Source organism: Aplidium turbinatum, chromosome 1, assembly GCF_918807975.1.
Source record: "Aplidium turbinatum chromosome 1, kaAplTurb1.1, whole genome shotgun sequence".
Taxonomy (NCBI): Eukaryota; Metazoa; Chordata; class Ascidiacea; order Aplousobranchia; family Polyclinidae; genus Aplidium; species Aplidium turbinatum.
The window spans coordinates 19246727-19267354 of record NC_137472.1 but is presented as its reverse complement, the minus strand read 5'-3'; the positions used below and the strand labels follow the sequence as shown (position 1 = coordinate 19267354).

Below are 20628 nucleotides of genomic sequence, written 5' to 3'. Positions count from 1 at the left end.
TTTACATCGCATTGCCCACTTAACCAACAAGCTTACAAATTTTAGCGAAAAAAAAAACGTAATGTAAGTGAAGCTTAGCTTTGTCGGCCATCGTCTAAATTTCCATTGAGAGTTTTATTTTTGGTCTGACAAATGTTTTTCCTAGTTTTGCATTGAGTGGATAAGATAAACTGAAACATTGTATTGATTCACGAAATGTATCAAATATTATGTAGGGCACTGTAGTCTTGTAAGAATTTGAACCGATAGCAATGGCGGATCCAGGGAAGCGATTAGAGCGATCGCTCCATAGAAACACGGAAAATTAACTGCATTCACCGTGTTTTTGCAAGGTCGGATTAATGTAGACCCAAATATCATGGTGTTTTGTTGAAATCGCCCCCTACAAGCCGATCACTGCATGTGCATGTATTTTTGTATATGCAAGCATGCTTGAGCAATTTTATGGAATGCTTCAGGATCTGCTTTTATTGAAACAGGCATGTTTTGGGACAGAGTTGTTGTTTTATGGTAAAAATAACAATTGTCAAACCGAAAATGCTACCTGAAGTTTCAATGCAACTACGTCAAAAATTGTTGGAATCACCAGTCCAACAAGTCCTAAAGACAAGATTTTGTCCCTAACCCGAAGCTTACTTACTTTAAAAGTAACGCTACACAGTACACAAGCCACTCACATTCACATACCAAGACTATCAACACTTTACAGTCCCTGAGCAAAAACCTAAAACAGTGCGTTGTTATATTCAGCGTTTGGTACGTAAGCTGTAAATTGAAATCCAGACGCTAACTCATACATGTAACTTGCCCTTTGTAACTCTGTCCCGGGTTAATTTCACTGCTAAATAATGGACATCGCCAGGTGCCGCAGTGCCCACACCCCACATACTACTCAATGACAGCTTGATTGATGACCTATTTCAGAGTTCGTTTGGGCACTGCGCCCTGGTCTAACAACGTACTTATCAGGTTTGACATTATCTCACATTCTAAGCTTGTCCAAAAGGGACCAGTACCAACATGAAAACCAACATACTGTGGCCTACATTAGGAGAAAACAGTATTTTGCTATCAACACGACAAAATATGCCACAACTCATCACATTAGTAGGCTAATAGAACTTCTTATATCGATGTAACTTTTTCAAAAATTGCTATATCAATGCACTCTCCAATTCTGACCCTCTTGTCAAGTTGTCATATTTCAATGATGCTATTCGCATTCTTTACAAGAGCATTGTCTATTTACTCGGTTGTTTGAATTACCTTTTAGTTTAAAGTTTTGTTTTGCGTGTTGTGTTATGAATCTATTAACCCAATGCAAATGGACTATAAAGATAATAGTAGATTGTCTTGAAATCAAAGCGAAAAAAACACCAATAAATGTACCACTTTATTACGTTGTGGGCAATAAATCAATCCTACCTAACCTGCAATGGTCCAAAAGTTCTTTCTGCTCTTAAAAGTTCCATGATTCTCATGTGTATGAGAATGTAAGACACAGAGATGCAGATGTCTGAAAGGGGTAAGGGGTCGAACATTCCTTCGTGCCAGTATGTGATCCCTCGTGCCAATGTTTCTGTAATCATAGCATTACTTTTAACCCACAGTTGCAAACGTATTATTTGTATACCTATCCTTCTCATGAAATGTTCAACAATTTAAAGCAATGTGATTGACATGCTGTTTATTTTTTTGTTATACATCTCCAATCAGTTATACATCTTCTGAAAGTTACAAATTTTAATCTCCAGGTTAGCCGTGATCCGACATTATCCAACCTATGATTAATCTTTCATATAGACAGAGCATCACGGTGAACTACTGTACCCCATATCGTACAAAGTCGCAAGTTTTGTTTTATTTTAGTGGGTTTAATTACTTAAATATAAGTGCTACTATTTGGAATTGTCAGTATGGAAATCGTGTGGACACTTCACGGAATCCTATCCACATGTAGCCTACTGTAGTATGTTATGTAGGATGAAAGATAGGCTATTCTTACTGTCTTTTATTATATGAGCCAGACGGAGCACCATAAACGCCGTGTAGAATAATATAGTGAACATGTCGTTCCAATTCCAAATGTCAGATAGGTACTCTTTAAGACCCTGAACATAAATCACTTTTAATATACCGCTCAATAAATACAAACCAGTAAATTTAAATGACTTGAGATAAATTTAAAAAATAACACAAAAATATTTAGATTTAAGAACGATAAAAAATTGCAACAATGGTAATTGCAACAAAAATTGCAATGTTTGGCCTAAGGTTGAAATAAATATTTCAAAAATAATGTTCTTTTGCTAACCTGATGTGATATCTCTCTAAGTTCTTGGATGCACTTTCCCAGAATCCAGAAATATGCGATTATTAACAATGGCGGTATCTAAAACACATTTCCTTATAAAAGCATTTAAAAGTTTTAATTGTAAAAGAAAAAGTAGTCTACACACAAAATGAACTTTTGCAACATGAAAAGTTTAGCCTGCGAATAGTTATTACTTGAATATATATTTATATAATATAATAAAACAATAAATTCTATTAACACTACAGGATATTTAATTGGGATATAAGCAAAATTATTATGCGCCAAATGGTGTGCATGGTCTGCGCGAACTGGATGACCAATCAATCCAATGGCTGCTAGATACCTGCCCAAACATATCTTACTAGCCGGAGTAACCACCATTGCTCAAGAAAGGTGGAAGACAAAGCCTCTCCTCTTGGAGTGGTGAAAAACAAAAATTCTAACGAAGAAGAAGCTAAATTAAATAAAATCATGTTTTATTTTGCCCCACTGCGACAACATACGATACACTAAGTTTACAAACGCAATACAACAAAAGGACATGCAGTTATCGAGTAGGCAGCTCCCATTTTTTTGGCATGCCATTATTAGTGTCTTTCCGAGACACAGCCAGGCGCTCAGGTGCCGAACCAACGACTTTTCAAACGTGGCGCAGACCATCTCATGATTCAGCCATGCAGCGCGACGAATTTAACGCGGGATAAATTTGTGTTTACTAAAATTTACTTTACCAGACAAGTAAAAGGCTTCATCCTTACCGCATCAAGACTTTCAAAGACATTGAACTGCATCAGTAACGTGTTGGTCAAAAGCATGATTACAAAAACAACTTCGGAAACGAGCCAACACCAAAATTTGACTGTTGGATTTTGCATGAGCCTTCCAACTGCTGACTTGGGACTTACAAGAAAAGCAATGCTGAGAAATGGAAATAAAAAGCCAAGAAATATCTGAAAAATAAATAACTAATTAAATATTTATCATTAAATTATTGTTATTTATTATTATTCAATATTTATTAAAATTTTTAAGTTTTGTTGTTTTGGTTTGTAAAATAACAATAATTGTTCTTTTGCAATTACTGTTGCAAAGGAACTTACTGTGTCGTAAGCAAATCTTTTTTTAAGTCTTACAAGTAGTGGAATGTGATCGTTGTCTTGAACAGTTGCAAGGTAAGAAAGACAATTATGTTGCAATGCACCCACATACATAAAGTTGAGAAGTGTTTGGTTGTAACAGAAATCTTCATTTTATTTCTTACATTGAGTACGTCTTGCGTTCAACACTGTGGAACATACAAAAGCGAAGCTATTTAAAGCAAAAAAAAAATGTCTGCCTCAATATGTCTGTTGGTTTGCGCGTGACTTTGTGAACGAAAAAGCTTCAAGATCAATCGGTGTTAGTTCGATTCTCCGGGTGTGCACTTGAGCAACGCACGTTAAGGACTGCTCTCTATTTAGCGGCATCTAATGGAAGGAACAATTCCTCAGCAACAACACTTCAACAATCGGAAACTTCACTCTGTCAATCTCGATGACCGGGTAGGCCTATGGGTCTATGGTTCAAAGCTTCTGCAAGTATGCAAAACTGCTAGGATTAAGCTCTCAAAGAAGCTTTTCCAGTCCGAGGATAAAGGTTCAAGCAATCAAACGAAATGAATAAGCTACACAGCCTGCTTGTGAACTGTTTCAGCAACACATTAAGATTTTACTTTTACTATGCAAAAGACGCAAAGAATAACGTGCATATAAAACTTTCTATTCAGTTGCAGGCAGTTGTTTCTTCATAGATGTAAACTTGATTAATTTTTTTATTTTTACCTGAACAAATGTCGCTTTGGCTCCCTTCAGACGCCTGAACATGCTTCCTTTTTGGATGTAAATTAGTGCCAGTTGGGAGTTATCCGATGTAACAAAATCTTTCATCTCATACTTGACAGCCTAAGGTGCAAAACCATACAGTAAAGATAGCGTCAAAATTTTAAATCTTAGGTCTAACCATGCTAAATGTGTTCAAGTAAAATTGGCTTGACATCAGGAAACATGCTCTAATCTGTTTTAGTTTTTCAGAGACCTTCATTCAAATGACACATAAGTACAGTCTGTAGAAAATGCAATTCATACTTTTTCGATTGGTTTTAAATAATTCCGAATTTTTTGTCTTCCTTGTGGAGTGATGTCATCAGAATTGGTTTCGTCTATTTCTCCTACGTTGTCTTCCTCCAAATCGTACCTCATAAAATCTGCCAGTTCATGAGCAGAACGCACTTCCTGCAAGTTCATGAAAATGACAATTCCGAATTGTAAACATAAATGAAACATGATATGTTGCATGAAACTTACAGCTCCACACCCTGTTAAAAAGCTTCGAGGAATAAGGAGATAAATTTTTCATTATGCTAAGCTTTAGAAAAGTAAAATGGTCATCTTCTGCCTTTTTTCAGAAACTACGCCCACCAAATTTATTAGCCTACATCACTGGGAAGAGGTGAGTGATGTTTCTCTACAGCCAACTTAAAGCTGAAGCTTCATCGCAATAAAAAACAAATTGAGATTTTAAACAAAATAAACTTTTTGCAATGTGGTATAATGTTTGTCAAGAACTACAGTACATCCCTTGTTGTAAATTTTTACTAACGGTAATTGTCCAACTGTGAAACTAAACAATGCTGTGGCTGATACAAACGACAACTGACCTCGTGTGTAGTAAAGCTGAGATACTGGTGTATTTTATTGTTTTAGCGTAGTTAGATGGGGAAGGCAGACATAGTGTTGAGAGTTGACTGGCACTACAGATTCAGTATAGTTAGGGCAGGATAGGTTTTCTGTGCCAGCATCATAATTTTAACTACAGTAGGTGTTTATGTAGGATTTGAGGTAGATTACCGGTGTGTCGTTGGGAGATCATCCAATTATGTACAAAACCAAACAAAAAGGAACAAATGTCAACAATTATTTAAAAATAAAAAGTTAACTTGTTACAACTTCTAAAAAAAAAATATTTGTCAAACTGGTATTAAAATCATACTAACAAAATACTAAAATAAATTAAATTCAGTTTAATATTTGATGTGCTTTATTAAAAACTTAATCTTTTGAAACCTGTAACAGGTCCATGGCAAAGGTTTCACATCTTTCTGCCATTGTCAGATACGCTTCGTCCACTTCTCGCTCTCTCCTTGCCAACTCGTGCAACTCACCAAACAGATCCATGGCTGTGTTCAATGGGTCCCATGACATACCTTTTTCACTAAAAAATAAAAGCCGTAATTTTTTTTTAAATTTGTATTGAAATAAGAATGAGATTTACTTAAATAAATGTATTATTTAACATAGTTAGATTGATGCTTTCGGTACGGTACTCAACAAGCTGAATAACAGTTTTTGTAAAATGGGGATAACATAATTATGTGCTTACTGCCTAGCCAACTAAGACACAAACATCACATGCCGGTTGATATACTATTTTCTTTAGCTTGGAGGGTCAAAGGAAAAATGGGATTAGCTTTACAATATTTTATAAAGACTGGAAAATTGTGAAACATTGAATTAATGTCACAACATTCAAAATATTATTGATATCGCCATTCTTTGAAATGAAGATAGCTAACAATGTAAAGAAGAAAAACTAAATATTTTCCTCTATCTTTAAGCAAGTTCTTGCTATAGAAAATAATTCTTACTTGTACATCAAGAGCATGAATGCCGGACTTGCCCTAGCTCGGAAGTGAAGAAGTCGTTCCATTACTGCATCCCAGGAATAAGGATCAAAACCTTCATCAAGTAGTGACTTATTGTCGCTGAATGTTAAGCGGTGAGAATATCTAGAAGAAAGTGTAGAGTACAAACAACGATCGAAAAAAACTACTGCTACTTTCGGTATTATAAACGATTGAGTAGCTTATTGCTTGAGTTTGATCCCTTGTTAAATAATCGTTGGTATTGATTGTGCTTGAAAGACTAATTATTGAAAACCATAACTAAGAAACCACTGAAGCTTAAAATATACTTTTGAAAAAAGCAAGTTAAACTTTTTTCCACGTTGTTAAATCTTTTATTCAATGCTAACACCAGCGTCTGTTATAACGAAATTAAGTCGAATTTTAAATCAATTCTTTGGGCTGGGATAGGCATTGACCATCGTGCAACACAATTTTGGTAGTAACTTATTTTTCACAAAATATGACTTAGGCTAAGTAGTTTGAAACTCAGCTCTTCAATTTATAAATATATAATACAGAGTTTAGCAATAATAGCCTACTTCTCCATTCCAGACATGTTTAAAACAAACATTATTTTGCAAATATATTGTAGTCTCCATTAAAATTACACACAACTATTACTTTGAGTCTAACAGAAATTTTTCTGTACCACGCTATTCATACCGTGCTTAAAAATGAGAAGTTCGAGTTCGTTAATAAAAGAGTTTCTATGCTGTTATTATCATGGTTATATTTTGTAGAACATTATTTGTTTGGACATTGTTTGTCCACAATCCACAAGCAAACAATGCATTGTAGAATGTCATTAGTTGGATAAAAATAAGTTTTATTAAAAACAAGATTTAAAGTTGAACTTTTTTTAGTTCATGACGATAAGGAAATCAACAGATTGTTGTCAACAAGTTGTAATAGAATTATTATTGGCACAGTCTCCTGTTTAAAAAAATTTCAATATGCTGTCAAAACATCATCAATAGTTTTCTGAGACAGGAAGTTTGCAGACTTCCTTACTTGTACAAGATTGACAGTATTTTGTAGTTATTAATATGAGCAGCCAACATAAATGGTGTTAATCCCGGTTCAAAAGGTGAGGTTGTTCCTGGGTGGATTTGAAGTGCAGTTTGTGGGTCTTTTTCAAGCAATAATTTAATCGCCTCGTAAAATTCACACTGGATGGCATAGAACAAAGCATCTCCAAGGACAATGCCCTCTGAAACAATATCCACAATGTTAAACGACTTTGTTACTTTGTTATTATTGCTAATAAGTTAATAAAAGTAAGCTACCTTATGCTTAATTGCTTAGCCTTAGGCTACAGGTAATGAAGGAAATAATTTATGCTTTAAATATAAAAGGTAAATGCTCCACGCACTAAGTAGTCTAAAAAATCCTTCGCCAGCTATATAAAACCAGCAAAAATCAGTGTTTATCAATCGGAGTGTAAACGATCAACTCATTAAATTTGATTCTGGTTTTGAATTTGATGAATTTTACACTAACAAGTACAAGCAGTCTACATGTTTTAACTAGAAACACAAAAAGTTTTAATCGACGAAATGTAGGCAAAAGCAAAGAAACTAAACTTGTTGTTACGCCATTCTCGATACCTTTTTAGGTCAAATATCTGACCTTGCTTAGGATGATGACTTGTACACGGTTCATCAAAATGAACAAATGCACATATTAAAAGAAAAAAAAAACTCTGATATGACTTACGGATTTCTTCACTCAATAGAAACTTTACTATGTCCAAATGTCGATTTAAAGTGGCCAGACTTAGAGCGGTGCGGTCCAAGGAGTCAACACAATTTACATCCAAGTGAAATAAGTAGTAAGATTGCTGCTGAAACATTTTTTTTAAGGCATCAAGGTTTCCATCTGCAGAATGGTGCAGTAAGTCCAATTCGTGATTGTTCAATTCTTCTAAATAAAGTTGCAAAACAGTCTTAAATATATATCTTCTTGTTTTGGTAAAAATTTAACCGTTTATCCTGTGGGGGGGGTAGTGGGGGCTTTCATATCATACTCGATATTTTAGTTTGACACTAGCTAGTTCTTTTGTTTTCAAATTATAGGCTACAGATTAATTGGATTACTAAGCGCCGCCGTGCGTAAAACTGCGACTCAGATATCTCATGAATTGGCTTTGCTGTAAAGCATTCAACCATAATGATTCCGCTTTTTGTTTGCAAACTCGAGTTTTGAGTTGCTTTGATTAATCTTTTAATTGCATCTGACTTTGTTTGAAATTATCAGAGAGCATACAATAAGCCAAGCTGAAAAAGATGTCATTTTACATTGTTCATTTTGTTTCTAATTTGTAACAAGGAGCAAAAATTTGTTGAACAAAGTAAATAAAAGAAGAAAAGAATTTGGAATTGAAATGAATGAAAAGAAAACGGAAACGATGGTAATCACAAAAAAAAAGAAATCGAAATTCCAAACTGTCAAATTAAAATGAATGGAGCAACTATAAAGCAAGTAAAAGTTTTCGATATCTTGGGACAACAATAAACTGGGACGCCAAAGATGATAAGGAGTTCAATATACGTATTGCTCAAGCAAAAACCTCTTTCCAGCAAATAAAAACAATATTATGCAACAAGAACCTATCTTTCGCAACCAGATTCAGAGTATTGAAGTGTTACATTTATCCAATTTTTAAATATAATTCAGAAACCTGGACAATTACCAAATCAATTAATAAAAGAATAAATGGGTTTGAAATGTGGGCATTCCGAAAAATGCAGAGGATTTTCTGGACTGACAAAAAAGCAACCAAACTGTTTTAAATCAAGTCAAACAAACAAACAATCTACTAAAAAATATCAAAGAAAAACAACTTCAATTTTTAGGACACCAGCTGCGAAAAGGAAAATTAGATCATCTCTCTCTCACAGGCAAAATTGAAGGGAAACGTGCCCAAGGCAGACAAAGATTAACCCACTTAAACCAATAAACTGACAAAACTAACACCAACATACACCTAATACACAAAGCAAACAACAGAGAATCTTGGAAACTTTTCATACAAGAGGCAGTCAATGGTTGGAATCAAGTGCGACAATAAAAGAAGAACAACAACATTAGGAGCAGTAGGAAAATTCTTGACAAAACTCGGTTTATCTCATAAAACAAACCAACTGATGTGGTAATTTTTTTGTTGATTTCTTGTCGGAAACCAACAAAGAGCGAGTTCTTGACCCGCCAATGAACTTCTGCATGTACGGGTGCAGTCACATTCACAGAAATATTTATGGATGTTGTTGAATTTTTTTTATAAAGGCGATAGATTGAAGGATACTGAAAAGAACTTGATATCGGCTATATAAACTGTTCTGTTTTTTGTAGAAAAAACACGCGCAGCTAAATTATTGTGCTTAGACAAACATTGCACAATCACATATTGTATCAGCATTGAATCTTTACCTTTACCTAGTCTGTAGGCCTACATGTTTTTCTCAAAAACTTTGAACGTTTATGTCATTTGGAGCAGAGTTGTTTGTCGGCTTGAAAAAATGAATTCAATGCCTTGTTTTTGTAACGTATCGTAACGTAATCTACCAGTCAACAGCTCTTGTGCCTTTCTGTTTTTGAATATATTTCCGTGACAAAAGATTGGCCTTTGTAATAACCCCACCAACCGCAAACTTGCATTCTCTGATTGCATCAGTTTTTAAGTTACACGAGCTCAAAGCGCTAGTGTCGAACTGATCTCCCCCCAGTCCACAGGTAAACTGGCCAAAAAACGTCACAGGAAATAGGGTTAAAACGAAGAACACGTTTTTTCGTTGAATGTGTGTTCAAAAGAGAAGGTGAAGTAAATTAAGTCATAGCCCTGCAGACTTGGCTTTACGACATATCTCGTTTGAAGCAAAATCTTACATAATTACAGTCGGCCTACTTTAAAAAAATAAAATTGACACATCGGTTTCAAAGCACATCAGTAAATAAACGCATATTTTATTACTTCTTTCACAGAATGACATTGAACAGTATCTAATGTTTGCATTTAACATTACACTATCAGGAAAGGAAAGTTGAGTTTACAGAAGCAGTCCAATCTGTTATGATCTACAACCACTTGATCAAGAATTTGGTTTCCCAATTTCAAAGTGAATTTTTTTTCTCTATTTGATTTTCCAACTCTAAAAAAATATAGATGAAAGAGGCTTAGTTTCTATTACGTACTAAATTGTATTACTGTTTTTTAAATTAGCCTAATTGCAGACTACATAGCTTCATGTTATCAACCTATATGTTTCATAAATTTAGCTGTAAACGTTCGGCACGCACACAACCAACATAAAACCAAAACAAATCTACATCAAAACAAACTACATATACCAACACTGCTGGAGAGAATTTACTCTAAAGTTTGTAGCCTAACTGCTCTTGCAAGATATCAAGAGACTGCGATCGTAAGTCATTGTTGTGGCGAACCTATCAGCTGGTAATGGTAAAGCAATTGACTTCATTGCTATGATAGCAATTCCATCCATCCTTGTCGTGACATAAACTGAAACGTGTCACTTACGGTAGGTTCGGGATAAAATTATTTAGAATTTTTTGGTTTTGTATCAAGTTTCCCCTACCAAAACTTTTTATATAAAAATAAGCTTATTTGCTAATTATTATTATAAAGACAAACTTAAGTTAGATATAAGATATTTGTAACTGATAGCCCACATGTATGGGGTCATATTTTTACACTTTCAAATATTTGCAATGTACAGTATTGTTGTAAATTAACAAAATGATGGACTTCAAATGAGATCTTTTGACTTACCGTCGTTGTTTATCATTCTTATGATGACTCTGTTGTTGTTACGACGCTCTAAGGATTTTGAGCTTTCTGATCTAAAAAAATTTTAATTACAAATTCTGTTACAATCCCTGACAAACCTATATATTATTTATTACAAATAAAAAACAAAGCAGTATTGAAAGCATAGTTATCACATGAATACTGAAAAGTTTGGACATTTATCATAATTGTTTACTTTTTAACAATTTCATTTGGTCTTAGCTTGTTTTGTTTGACCCAAATGCTTCAATGCTTATTCGAAAGTTATTATTTTTATTTATTTGCATCAGACAAGAATGTCCATATTCAAATCACACAAAAAAAATACAAAAATAAAAGGCATAGGCTACAGTAGTATAAATACACGCAGATGCGGAGGAAAAGTATTTGCAATGAAATTATGATCTCATTTTGTTCATACAGCCAACCAATCAGATTGAACGTTAGCAAACGGTGACTGGTGATATGTTTGTGCCATGGCAGCCATTATAAGGCTAAGTAACAGCAGGTATAGTCTTATTGTAATGAAGACAGTAGTTCGATTTATGACAGCAGTCATACCTCATCAAGGAGGCAACAATAAAGCTTGACAACGATTCGAATCTTCCAACAAAAAACATATTTCCGTACTAAAAACTAAAAAACTGTTCACGTGCACAAACCACAACAGTAAGACCAGGATAGGCAGAACATATATACAAATAAAAATGCAATTGAACGTTATCTTAACATAAAACATAAATATTTCACATCATCACACCATTGCACAATACCGATATTAATTCATCTCCAATATCAATGTTGTAAATTTACGTTTATTTTACATATGTTTCTACATTATGGTTTCTCTGCTCGGCGCACTTTGTTTTTGTTTACTCTGTTTGCGCCTCTCGGCTCACTCAGTCTCAGCAAGCCCATGAAAGCTTTTCTCACAGTGGGTTAAAGGGACTTTTTGTTGCTTTACCTATCTTAGTACGAGCTGTTTTCGTACGCAGAAAGTACGTCATGGGCTATCTTAGCCTCGTGCTAATTAATCAGGAGCTATGAAAATACCCTAATGGGAGCTATAAAAATCACAGAACCAAAAGACTTTACAAGATAATAGCCATGTGTATTGTGCGTATAGAAATAAAAATTGTACCCAACAAATTTATTGAAATAAAGTGTTTGAGATGAAGAAACGTCAGTAAGTCGGCTTTTATTCTAATTTCCAAAAAATAGCTTCAAAATTGAAACTTTTAAATTATAACATAGAGTAATGCTAAACTAAACAAAATATTACTTTTGCTCATAAATATAAGGCATTTTTGGGCGTTTTTACGTTTCAAAGTAATTGCACTAACATACACATTGCACTAACATTAACATATACATAACTAGAATTGCATGAAAATGTCTAGCCACCTGAGACGAAATGCTTATTGTGAAGGGCGGGAAAGTAGAAAAATGACCAGTTTATAGGTTTAGAAAATTCGCAAAGAATAAAAATTAGAGTCAGGAAATTTCACATTTCTAGCATATTTCCTTTTGTGAAATATTTCACTACTAGAGTGGGGCGTCCTTATAAAACCCCGTGTCACTACAGATAAGGTTAAGTCTTGATCGTGTGAGACTGACTTACTTTGTACTTTTTTTGTCTTAGCTCATCAAAACCTAATAAATGGTCGTCTCAATTTAATTAACTGAAATGAGCAAGTTGATGAAGCCGGAACGCCTTGCTTTATCCGAGCAACGGCAAAATAATGGAAGCACTGGAGGAAGACGTTTGAAAGCGGGCGGTGTTGATCTGCGCCTTAACATTGTCCTGCAATACGGTTGTATGTGACGTCTCTTGCCCGTTCGACTGAGGCGCGGATTTCCTTCGAAAAGCCGCCGACAAGAAACACGACAAGTACGGCGAGTTATGTACAAACATAAAGGAAGACAGGAAGCGCCTTTGCAGTGACGTCCTTTACTTCCGTTCGTCGTAGGCTTCTTCGGGAGCTATGCTCTGTTGAGCTTTCGGGCTCTGAGTCTGACAGCCTTGGATGTTCTTGCTCGAGAGGTAGCAGAGGTGGCTAGAAAAATGCTCTCAATCGAGGGTTTCCTCTGTTTGTGGAAAGCTTGGAACTCCGAGCTCACTCATGGGGGGGCAAAGTCATAGAAAAGACGACTCCAGTGATCAGAAGCTCAATTCCCCAACAGCAGAAGCTTTGCAGTAAGTATCCGAGCGCGCAAGACAGAAAAATTTACAACCTGCCAGTAATTGTGTGACGTCATAGTATGTTAAATCCATAGTTCTATTATCAATTTACCTATAAACAATTGTCGTTTCATCAGCAAGCTGTAGCCCAATGAAGAATACAATCATCATCAATAAAAAATATACAAAATATTTATTGCATATTGTGAATGGATTCATATTATCTATCAATTACGTAATATCATTAACAACAGTGGATCTGTATTCTCATCTTCAAGTATTTTGGTATATCCCACACTATACCTTGTCCTGATATGCTGCTCTTGCCGGCTCGAATCAACCTCGCGTTGCTTTAACACATCGATAAACATGATTTCCCGATCAACTCGATGCAGCCTTCAAAGTTTCATGCCAGAATTCTATATTTGTCCTCGTAACGTAGCCTCGTCATATCTGCATTTCGATTGCTAGTACTCCTGACCCAGCTGGGCGAAACTTCCCCAACGTTTGGCCAATGCACATTCGTGTTCCTTGGTTTAACTTTGTGCACGTTGGTTCAACACTGTTTCTGTAGGTAAAGTATACAATATATTCCCACCTACCTTTTTTACACCAATTAATTGAACCTTTGATCCAGATTTTATTTAATTTTTGTCCCCCACAAGTATTTAAATTTTCCTTGTAGCTAAGCTTCTCTTCCTCGTGGGAGACCCCAAAGTTTATCCGTTCTGCCTATGGGCAAGCCGGGTATAGAGGTCAAACGTACCTGTCACGTGTTATGGTCACGTGATGGAAACATGGGCGCTTTAAAACTTTTGTCGGTACCAGTCGCGCTACACAACAGGCCGCCCGGCCCGTCGTGGGCCGACCTTTTTTGCGTTTGCGGAAAACTAAGCCTGCCTTCTGGCCCGCTCCGCCATTCTAAATTTTGCAAGGGAGTCATATAAAATTTTCGATCCACGCTTTCCTTTCACAGGTACCTAGACTCTCCAGCTTGGCCCCGCGACCTAAGCTGGTGGACTTCCCTTCTGGGTGGCCACCCCATAATCACGCCGCTCTTCGCGTGGCATGCCGGTGCTTTAAAGTCTTTTACCTGGCTATGTTTATTGTGTTCTTCTCGCTGTGTCCGACCAGAAAGCGAACTGGAGAAAGACCCAGATCCTGGCTCTCAAATCTGATCTGGCCCAGTAAGCTCAACAGCTTTTTCCTCAAGCTTCGATCTTAAACAACATCTAAATCCTGGGCATTTGGCTAAGAAAACACAAAACAGAACTAGATAAAATGAACTGGCAGACGGCCACAAGAAAAACTCAGACGATCGTCAACATCCATAAATCTCGAAAACTCTCCCTCTATGGAAAGATTTTCATCATCAACTCTCTCATGGTACCCGTTACTTTGCATTAGAGTAGAGTGCTGATGCCAACACAACAACACATCAAAGACCTCAACAAAATCCTCTTCAACTTCTTCTGGTATCCCTCACCATTCGAACAACTCAAAAAAAGCAAAACATTTCTTGCCGTTGAAGATGGGGGCATCAACAAGGTGGACAATACTGGACATCCAATCAAAATTTTAAACAAGCCGCATCGACAGAATTCTCCATCTCCTTCGCATAGAAGACGCCACCGAAATCCGTCATGCATAGGCCTTGTTCAATTTGAGCTACAAAATGAGGCACATAAATCCTCTTTTGTTTTCCAACAGCGTTCAGCATGCCCCTTACCCAAACGAAATGTATGCTGACATCTTCAAGTCATTTTGCAAACTCAAAGGCTTGAAACACGATTGGGAAAACACTTCCTATAAAAACATTTATCTTCATCTGAAAACCCAAAATGAAAAGAAGATCCACAAGATTGACTTACAAGAAAAACAGATCCTTGGAACGAAATTCTTCTGAACAACAAGAAAATTAAATTCCTCCTGTCACCTTACGTATTTTTCACGTCCTATCAAATGCTCGTGCAGGATACAAATGGGGAGAACTTGAAGATCGATAGAATAAAAAATTGCAAATTCTGCAGAAAACCTGATGGCAACGTGGCCCACGTCCTTACCGAGTGCTCCTTTGCGCTAGGAATATGGGAGCGCGCCTGAAAAAACAATCTCTGGCCTAACCAACGCGGACATCATATTAACAAAGGACATGATCCTTTACAATCAATTCTCCGGCGGACAAAGGAGAACCAAGTTTTTTCACCATGAGTAATGTCGCCAAGCATACCATCATCCAAAAGAAGATATCTCTGTATATGGAGCACAAAACTGTATATGGAGCACATCCAAGCCCTATGGGCGATCATGACGAGCACAAAAAATATAACACTTGTTTGTCGACACTATGCAGTACGGCGTAGGTACAGCACTACCGGTTGAAAAAGCTGCCTACCATTTATCACAGTCAACTCCGGTTATTCATCATTGCATAATTTGTTGATTACACTGACCTTGCTTTTGTTGAACCACCACCATTCTCCTTCTGAGACATTTTGTTTGTCGATTTGATGCTGCTCTGTGAAGGCGGTTTGATCTCGTTGTTTACAGTCAGTTGAGAAATGTCTTTAGATCTTTGAGAAACTTCCGGCTTTGTAAGCGTTTTGTGTATTCCTAATAACATTGGCCACATTAGCTACCCAAGGTCGGCTATACAAAACCCAGACAGCAAATCAATCTTTTTTTTACTTTGATTCAGCATTTGTACTCGTTGAATCAAAATAAAAGCGACCAATTGTTGATCTGAAGATTAAAGAAGTTGGTGTTTGGTTGTACAAATTACGACGTGGTTGCGGTCAATCAAGAGGAAAACAATTTTTTTAAATACACAAAATTTAGGAGCAAAATGGTCGGAACGCCTTGTTACTCTAACCTCGGTTAGTGTTTAACCAAACAATAAAGAGCCCAAAATGCAGATTAGGGTGGGCCAAAATTGAGCGTTTTTCAAATTTATCTTTAAATCGCTTCAATAAATTGGTAAAAGTTGCCATTTTCTATATGGTTAACAATGGCAAAAAAATTTTTTTGAATAAAGAAGTTTTTAGGGTCCCGCAAACGCCCCAAAGTGCTTCAATTTTGTTAAATTTCGCAAAAAAACGACTTAAAACGCCAATTATACCATCTAAATTATCGCCAATCTTTCTTATACTTGACAAATATATGGAGCAACTTGATACACAACATGTAAAAAAAAATTGATTAACATGGCTGAAATACTTAGTGAGATATTCATGTTTAAAGTTTTGAAAATTTCAACCACATGGTGGCGCTATAATTTTATATTTTCTTTAATAACTGGTGACACACTAAAGCTACCAACATATACAAGGTATCAATGAAAAGGTAAATAGCACGGCTAAGCGATTGTGCATAGAACTTGGTCATGACAATGTTTGATGACGTCATTATGACGTAATATATTGGAAATTGAGTATATGAACGATTCATTTGCCTTTTACAGTATATCGAATTCTTAAAGTTCAACTTTTAATTAGTGATATTTTCTTCCCAGTTTAAAGTAACATTTTCTTTTGGATGCAGGTAATCGGAAGTACGTGGTTTGTAATTATACACTTATACAGACAGTAAATGATACTAATGCACAACACTATAAGTCAAGAAATCAGCCAAAGTTTTTTTGGTTAGGCCTACTCGTTCAGATGCAGTAGCTGCAGATCGTTGGCATTTTCTAACTGCATCAATCACTTTATATGTTGCTTGTAGCTGCTTTTCATTTTTTGGCTTTGTAGGACCATGAAGAGATGTTGCTATGCCAAGTGCTCTTTCGGCACAATCATTTACCACTGACAGATTCTTGACAACAGATACGGTATATTGATAGTCTGGTGATTCAGGCCATTTAAACGCTGACAGTTTTAGCAACTCTTCAAGGAAGTGTAGAAGATCAAAAAGTCTATATGTGTCGGCCCCAACAAAATCTTTCAATTGCTTATTGGAGAATGAAGAGCATTGTGGCCTCTCCTGACATTTTTAAAGAGGTTTTCCTTTGTATTTCAACGAAGCTGAGCGCATTGCTTCTTTGGTTGAGTTATCCACTGATGTACCGTATCGAAAAGAGCAAGACCTACCAGCCGTTCACTCAAGTACCAAGTGTATCTTGAATCTTATCTAGAGCAGGTTGGACAATCTTTAAAAACTCATAGGGCAATATTCCTTTAGCACTGCAGATTTCCTCTAGTGCTTTGATGAAAGCCAAGTCATTTGAGGGAGCTTTGGAAGCAAACATGCATGTTAGCCACGCTGTGGCATAGTAAACGCTGTAGAATGTTGTCAAACTCCGGAGTCTATGTCATGGGCAAAATATGGCTTAAGCATTGCTAACTTCATAACGTAGAGAACTTTAGACACCCATCTTGCATGATGGTTGGCAGACGGTGTCCGCAGCTTAAATGGCACCAAGATACACGTAGCAAAGTTGGGCCATTTCTAAATAATTATGCCTTAACACTGTGACATTTTTCAACCAACTTTTCAAAATTTGTTTAACTTCTTCAATGTGGCGGAATAAAGTGCGTGAAAGTTTCTTCTTATCCAAGAGTTCGAGATTTTGTGTATCTGTATTAATATCATTCCAAGCAGAACACAGCTTTTTAAAAAGTGGTTCATAAGGTGCTGTGGTCTTCTTCTTATAGTTGTAGACAATTTTCCGAGGACGGATTCACTTGCTGCACCACAAAGCAATTCGTAAACATGATGCCGGCAGGCTAATTCCAACAGTGCATGGGATAAGGAAGTTTCCAAGCGTTTCACAATGCCAAATTTTACACCAGTAGGCTATTAACCGCGGTAGTGTCAAATACGCATGCGATTATTTTGTTTAGATCTATGCCCTTTTCTATTAGCAGATTAAGAATTTGGGAGTGCTCTTCAGCTGCAGATCCATTTTTCGCAGGTATTCTTCCGAGTAATATCTCGTCTCCCTCAAAAGTGGTTGGTAGCACGGCCACTCGCTCCTCCTTGCTCCTTGTCAGCACAGTGAGTGAGAGCTTTGAATATTTTTCCGTCCCAGTGAAGTGTGAAAAAACCAGTAGCTGCAGCAAATTCATTAGCTAAGAGATTTCTTTCTGCTTCAGTAGAAAATTTCATCCGCTTTTGGCGTACAGTATTTACAGAGAGGATTTTGTTATTAAGACTATTTTCTGCCGTCGCGGCACTTACATTTCAAACACTTGCCTGTTCGACAAAGAATATTTGCCTGCCAGGCTGCAAACTTGGGGTCTAAGAACTTGCTTTTTCTTGGTTTCCGTTGTCTTGCTTGTTTTTGCCGACAATTCCCCCACATAAATTTGATCCAGATCTTCTTCACTTTTTTCTGAAGAAGTACTGGATTGCAACAAATCTTGCGGAAGTGGTGTATCTAAAGCATCTTTAAGTTTACGTTTTATACCTTGATCTTGTCTCGATTTCTTTCTTTTCATTTTTATTTGGTCTTGAATATTTAAAGAACCCAAAGTGGCTTTTCGATTTTTACCCCGGATTGCTTCAAGATAATGCTAGTCCTCCTTTTTCTTAGGGTTGGTAGACGTTCTCAAATCGTCTTCTACGTTTTTCTTAACAACCCATAGCGTATCTTGCAGATCATCTAAAAATTTCTTTCTGTTTCTCTTTCTTTTCCTTCTCTGGGTTTGCATTTTTTCAAATTTTCATACGGGTCTGTCAACTTCTTGACCATGTAAGTTATAGCATCTGTGGTTTTAAGACCGATTCCTGTTTTCTTCCACCATTGTTTAATATCTTCGACAACTAGAATTATTGCTTCTCGTTTCGGGGAAGTACCTTTAGATTCTTCTTGCTTAATTGTGTGATAACCATGGAACTGAAGCAAGACTTCTTTCCCACATGGAGGATACTTTCCAATAAATCCAAGTCTATGGACACCAGCGTTGAGATTTAGCAAAGGTGATTCGTCAATTAGCCATAGTTTTTTTGAATACATTTTATTTGATTAATTGCAGAAAGACAATTTTAAATAGTATGACTTCATTGTGACGTCATCAAATATTAGTTTGGCCAAGTTTAATACATGATCGCTTAGCCTTGCTAATTACCTTTCCATTGATACCTTGAATGTGTCGCTAGCTTCAGTGTGTCGCCAGTTACTAAAGTAAGTATAAAACTACAGCGCCACCATGTGGTTGAAATTTTCAATATTCCAACATCTTCTCCACATGAATATCTCACAAGGTATTTGAGCCATGTTCATCAAATTTTTTTAATATGCTGCGCATCCAGTTGCTTCATACGCGTATCAAATATGAGGAAGATTGGTGGTAATTTAGAAGGTCTTATTGGCGTTTTATGTCGTTTTTTTGCGAAATTTGACAAAACTGGGGCACTTTGAGGCGTTTGCGGGACCCTTAAAAGTTTTTCAATTAAAAAATTTTTTTTACCATCGCTAATCATATAGAAAATGGCAACTTTTTCCAATTTATTGGAACGAAATTCCAAAGTCGGTTTTTTTGGCCCACCCTAATGCAGATATTAAATTCATTTATAGCACTGAAGATGAAATGTTTGAAACTTTTGCTTGCTGAACATGAGTTTAGTGCACTAGTCTTCAACTTTTTTGTTATGGCGTACTCCATTTAGTGCTCTCAAAGCGGTCGCTGACCCCTAAAAAATATTTCATCTGAAACTTTAATACATTGCGTCTCCTAACGGAAACAAATGTATCGAAGCGACACAATTAGAAAAACTTGTTGAACTCGCGACGCACTCATGACAATACATGACATTGACGAAGTTATTGTTATAAGCTGTAGGCCTATGTTGGCAGAACGGAAAAAAAAACAGGAATCTTTATCCTGATTTACACTTGCACTAACGTTTTTCAATAATTTTTTTGAAGATTTGTAGAATTTTGAGGCCTTTACAAAGAATTTCTTCCTTTTCTCACTTGTAATCAATCTTTTGTTGTAGTCACTAATCAAAGTCATAGCAAAACTGTGTGTGCTAATGAAATGCTGGCTGACGTTTGCATATCTAAATTAAGCATTGATCAACAATCTGCTGTCTCAAACAAATTAAGTTGAACATACGTAGCCATACATATAAAAGATTTAATTTTTTGATATAAATGTTTTTAGTGAGGAAACCGAATCTTTGTGCTACACATTTTGAAATTTTCAAACAACGCACTGGGACGTCGCGATTCCAGATTGTGAATCACTGCAAAATGTAATACACAAATAAAGCAATACCAACTTCAAAATGTCATAATTTAGCAATCACGCGGTAATTTGGGAACTTTCACGAATCCCTTGGGATCAGCGTGAGGAAGACAAGCACCTTCACGTGGTCCCCCCCGTCAGTAACATACGAAATTATACAAAATACGTATGCGAAACGAAGCTTGTCAAACAAGAGCTAATGAGACTGTTCAGCGCAGGGTGGGTAGGAAAATGCCCTTTTCAGGGCACGGCAGTGCTCGCACTGTCGAAAAGTACCGACGACCCACCGTACTGCAGCTGAACACCGAGGGCATCACGGCCAGCAAGCTCAACATCATCGAGCACCTGGCCACCAAGCATCAAGCCCTCATCATCCTCCTCCAGGAGACTCACTGTACATCTGTGGATAAG

General features: G+C 36.5%; 1 protein-coding gene across 1 annotated transcript in view; it reads right to left on the bottom strand.

Annotated features, from left to right (window-relative positions):
* Positions 1 to 20628, bottom strand: part of LOC145769471 (short transient receptor potential channel 5-like) — a 61117-nt gene that overhangs the window by 28374 nt on the left and 12115 nt on the right. The window contains exons 4-15 of the mRNA XM_082581119.1: positions 15481 to 15640; positions 10828 to 10898; positions 7755 to 7961; positions 7050 to 7248; positions 6000 to 6140; positions 5419 to 5566; positions 4441 to 4587; positions 4138 to 4257; positions 3076 to 3267; positions 2315 to 2392; positions 2006 to 2111; positions 1431 to 1579 (exon numbers count right to left, since the gene is read on the bottom strand). Of these exons, the coding sequence (XP_082437245.1) occupies positions 1431 to 1579; positions 2006 to 2111; positions 2315 to 2392; positions 3076 to 3267; positions 4138 to 4257; positions 4441 to 4587; positions 5419 to 5566; positions 6000 to 6140; positions 7050 to 7248; positions 7755 to 7961; positions 10828 to 10898; positions 15481 to 15521 (1599 nt within the window). The 5' untranslated portion in view covers positions 15522 to 15640. The remainder of the gene's footprint in view (positions 1 to 1430; positions 1580 to 2005; positions 2112 to 2314; positions 2393 to 3075; positions 3268 to 4137; positions 4258 to 4440; positions 4588 to 5418; positions 5567 to 5999; positions 6141 to 7049; positions 7249 to 7754; positions 7962 to 10827; positions 10899 to 15480; positions 15641 to 20628) is intronic.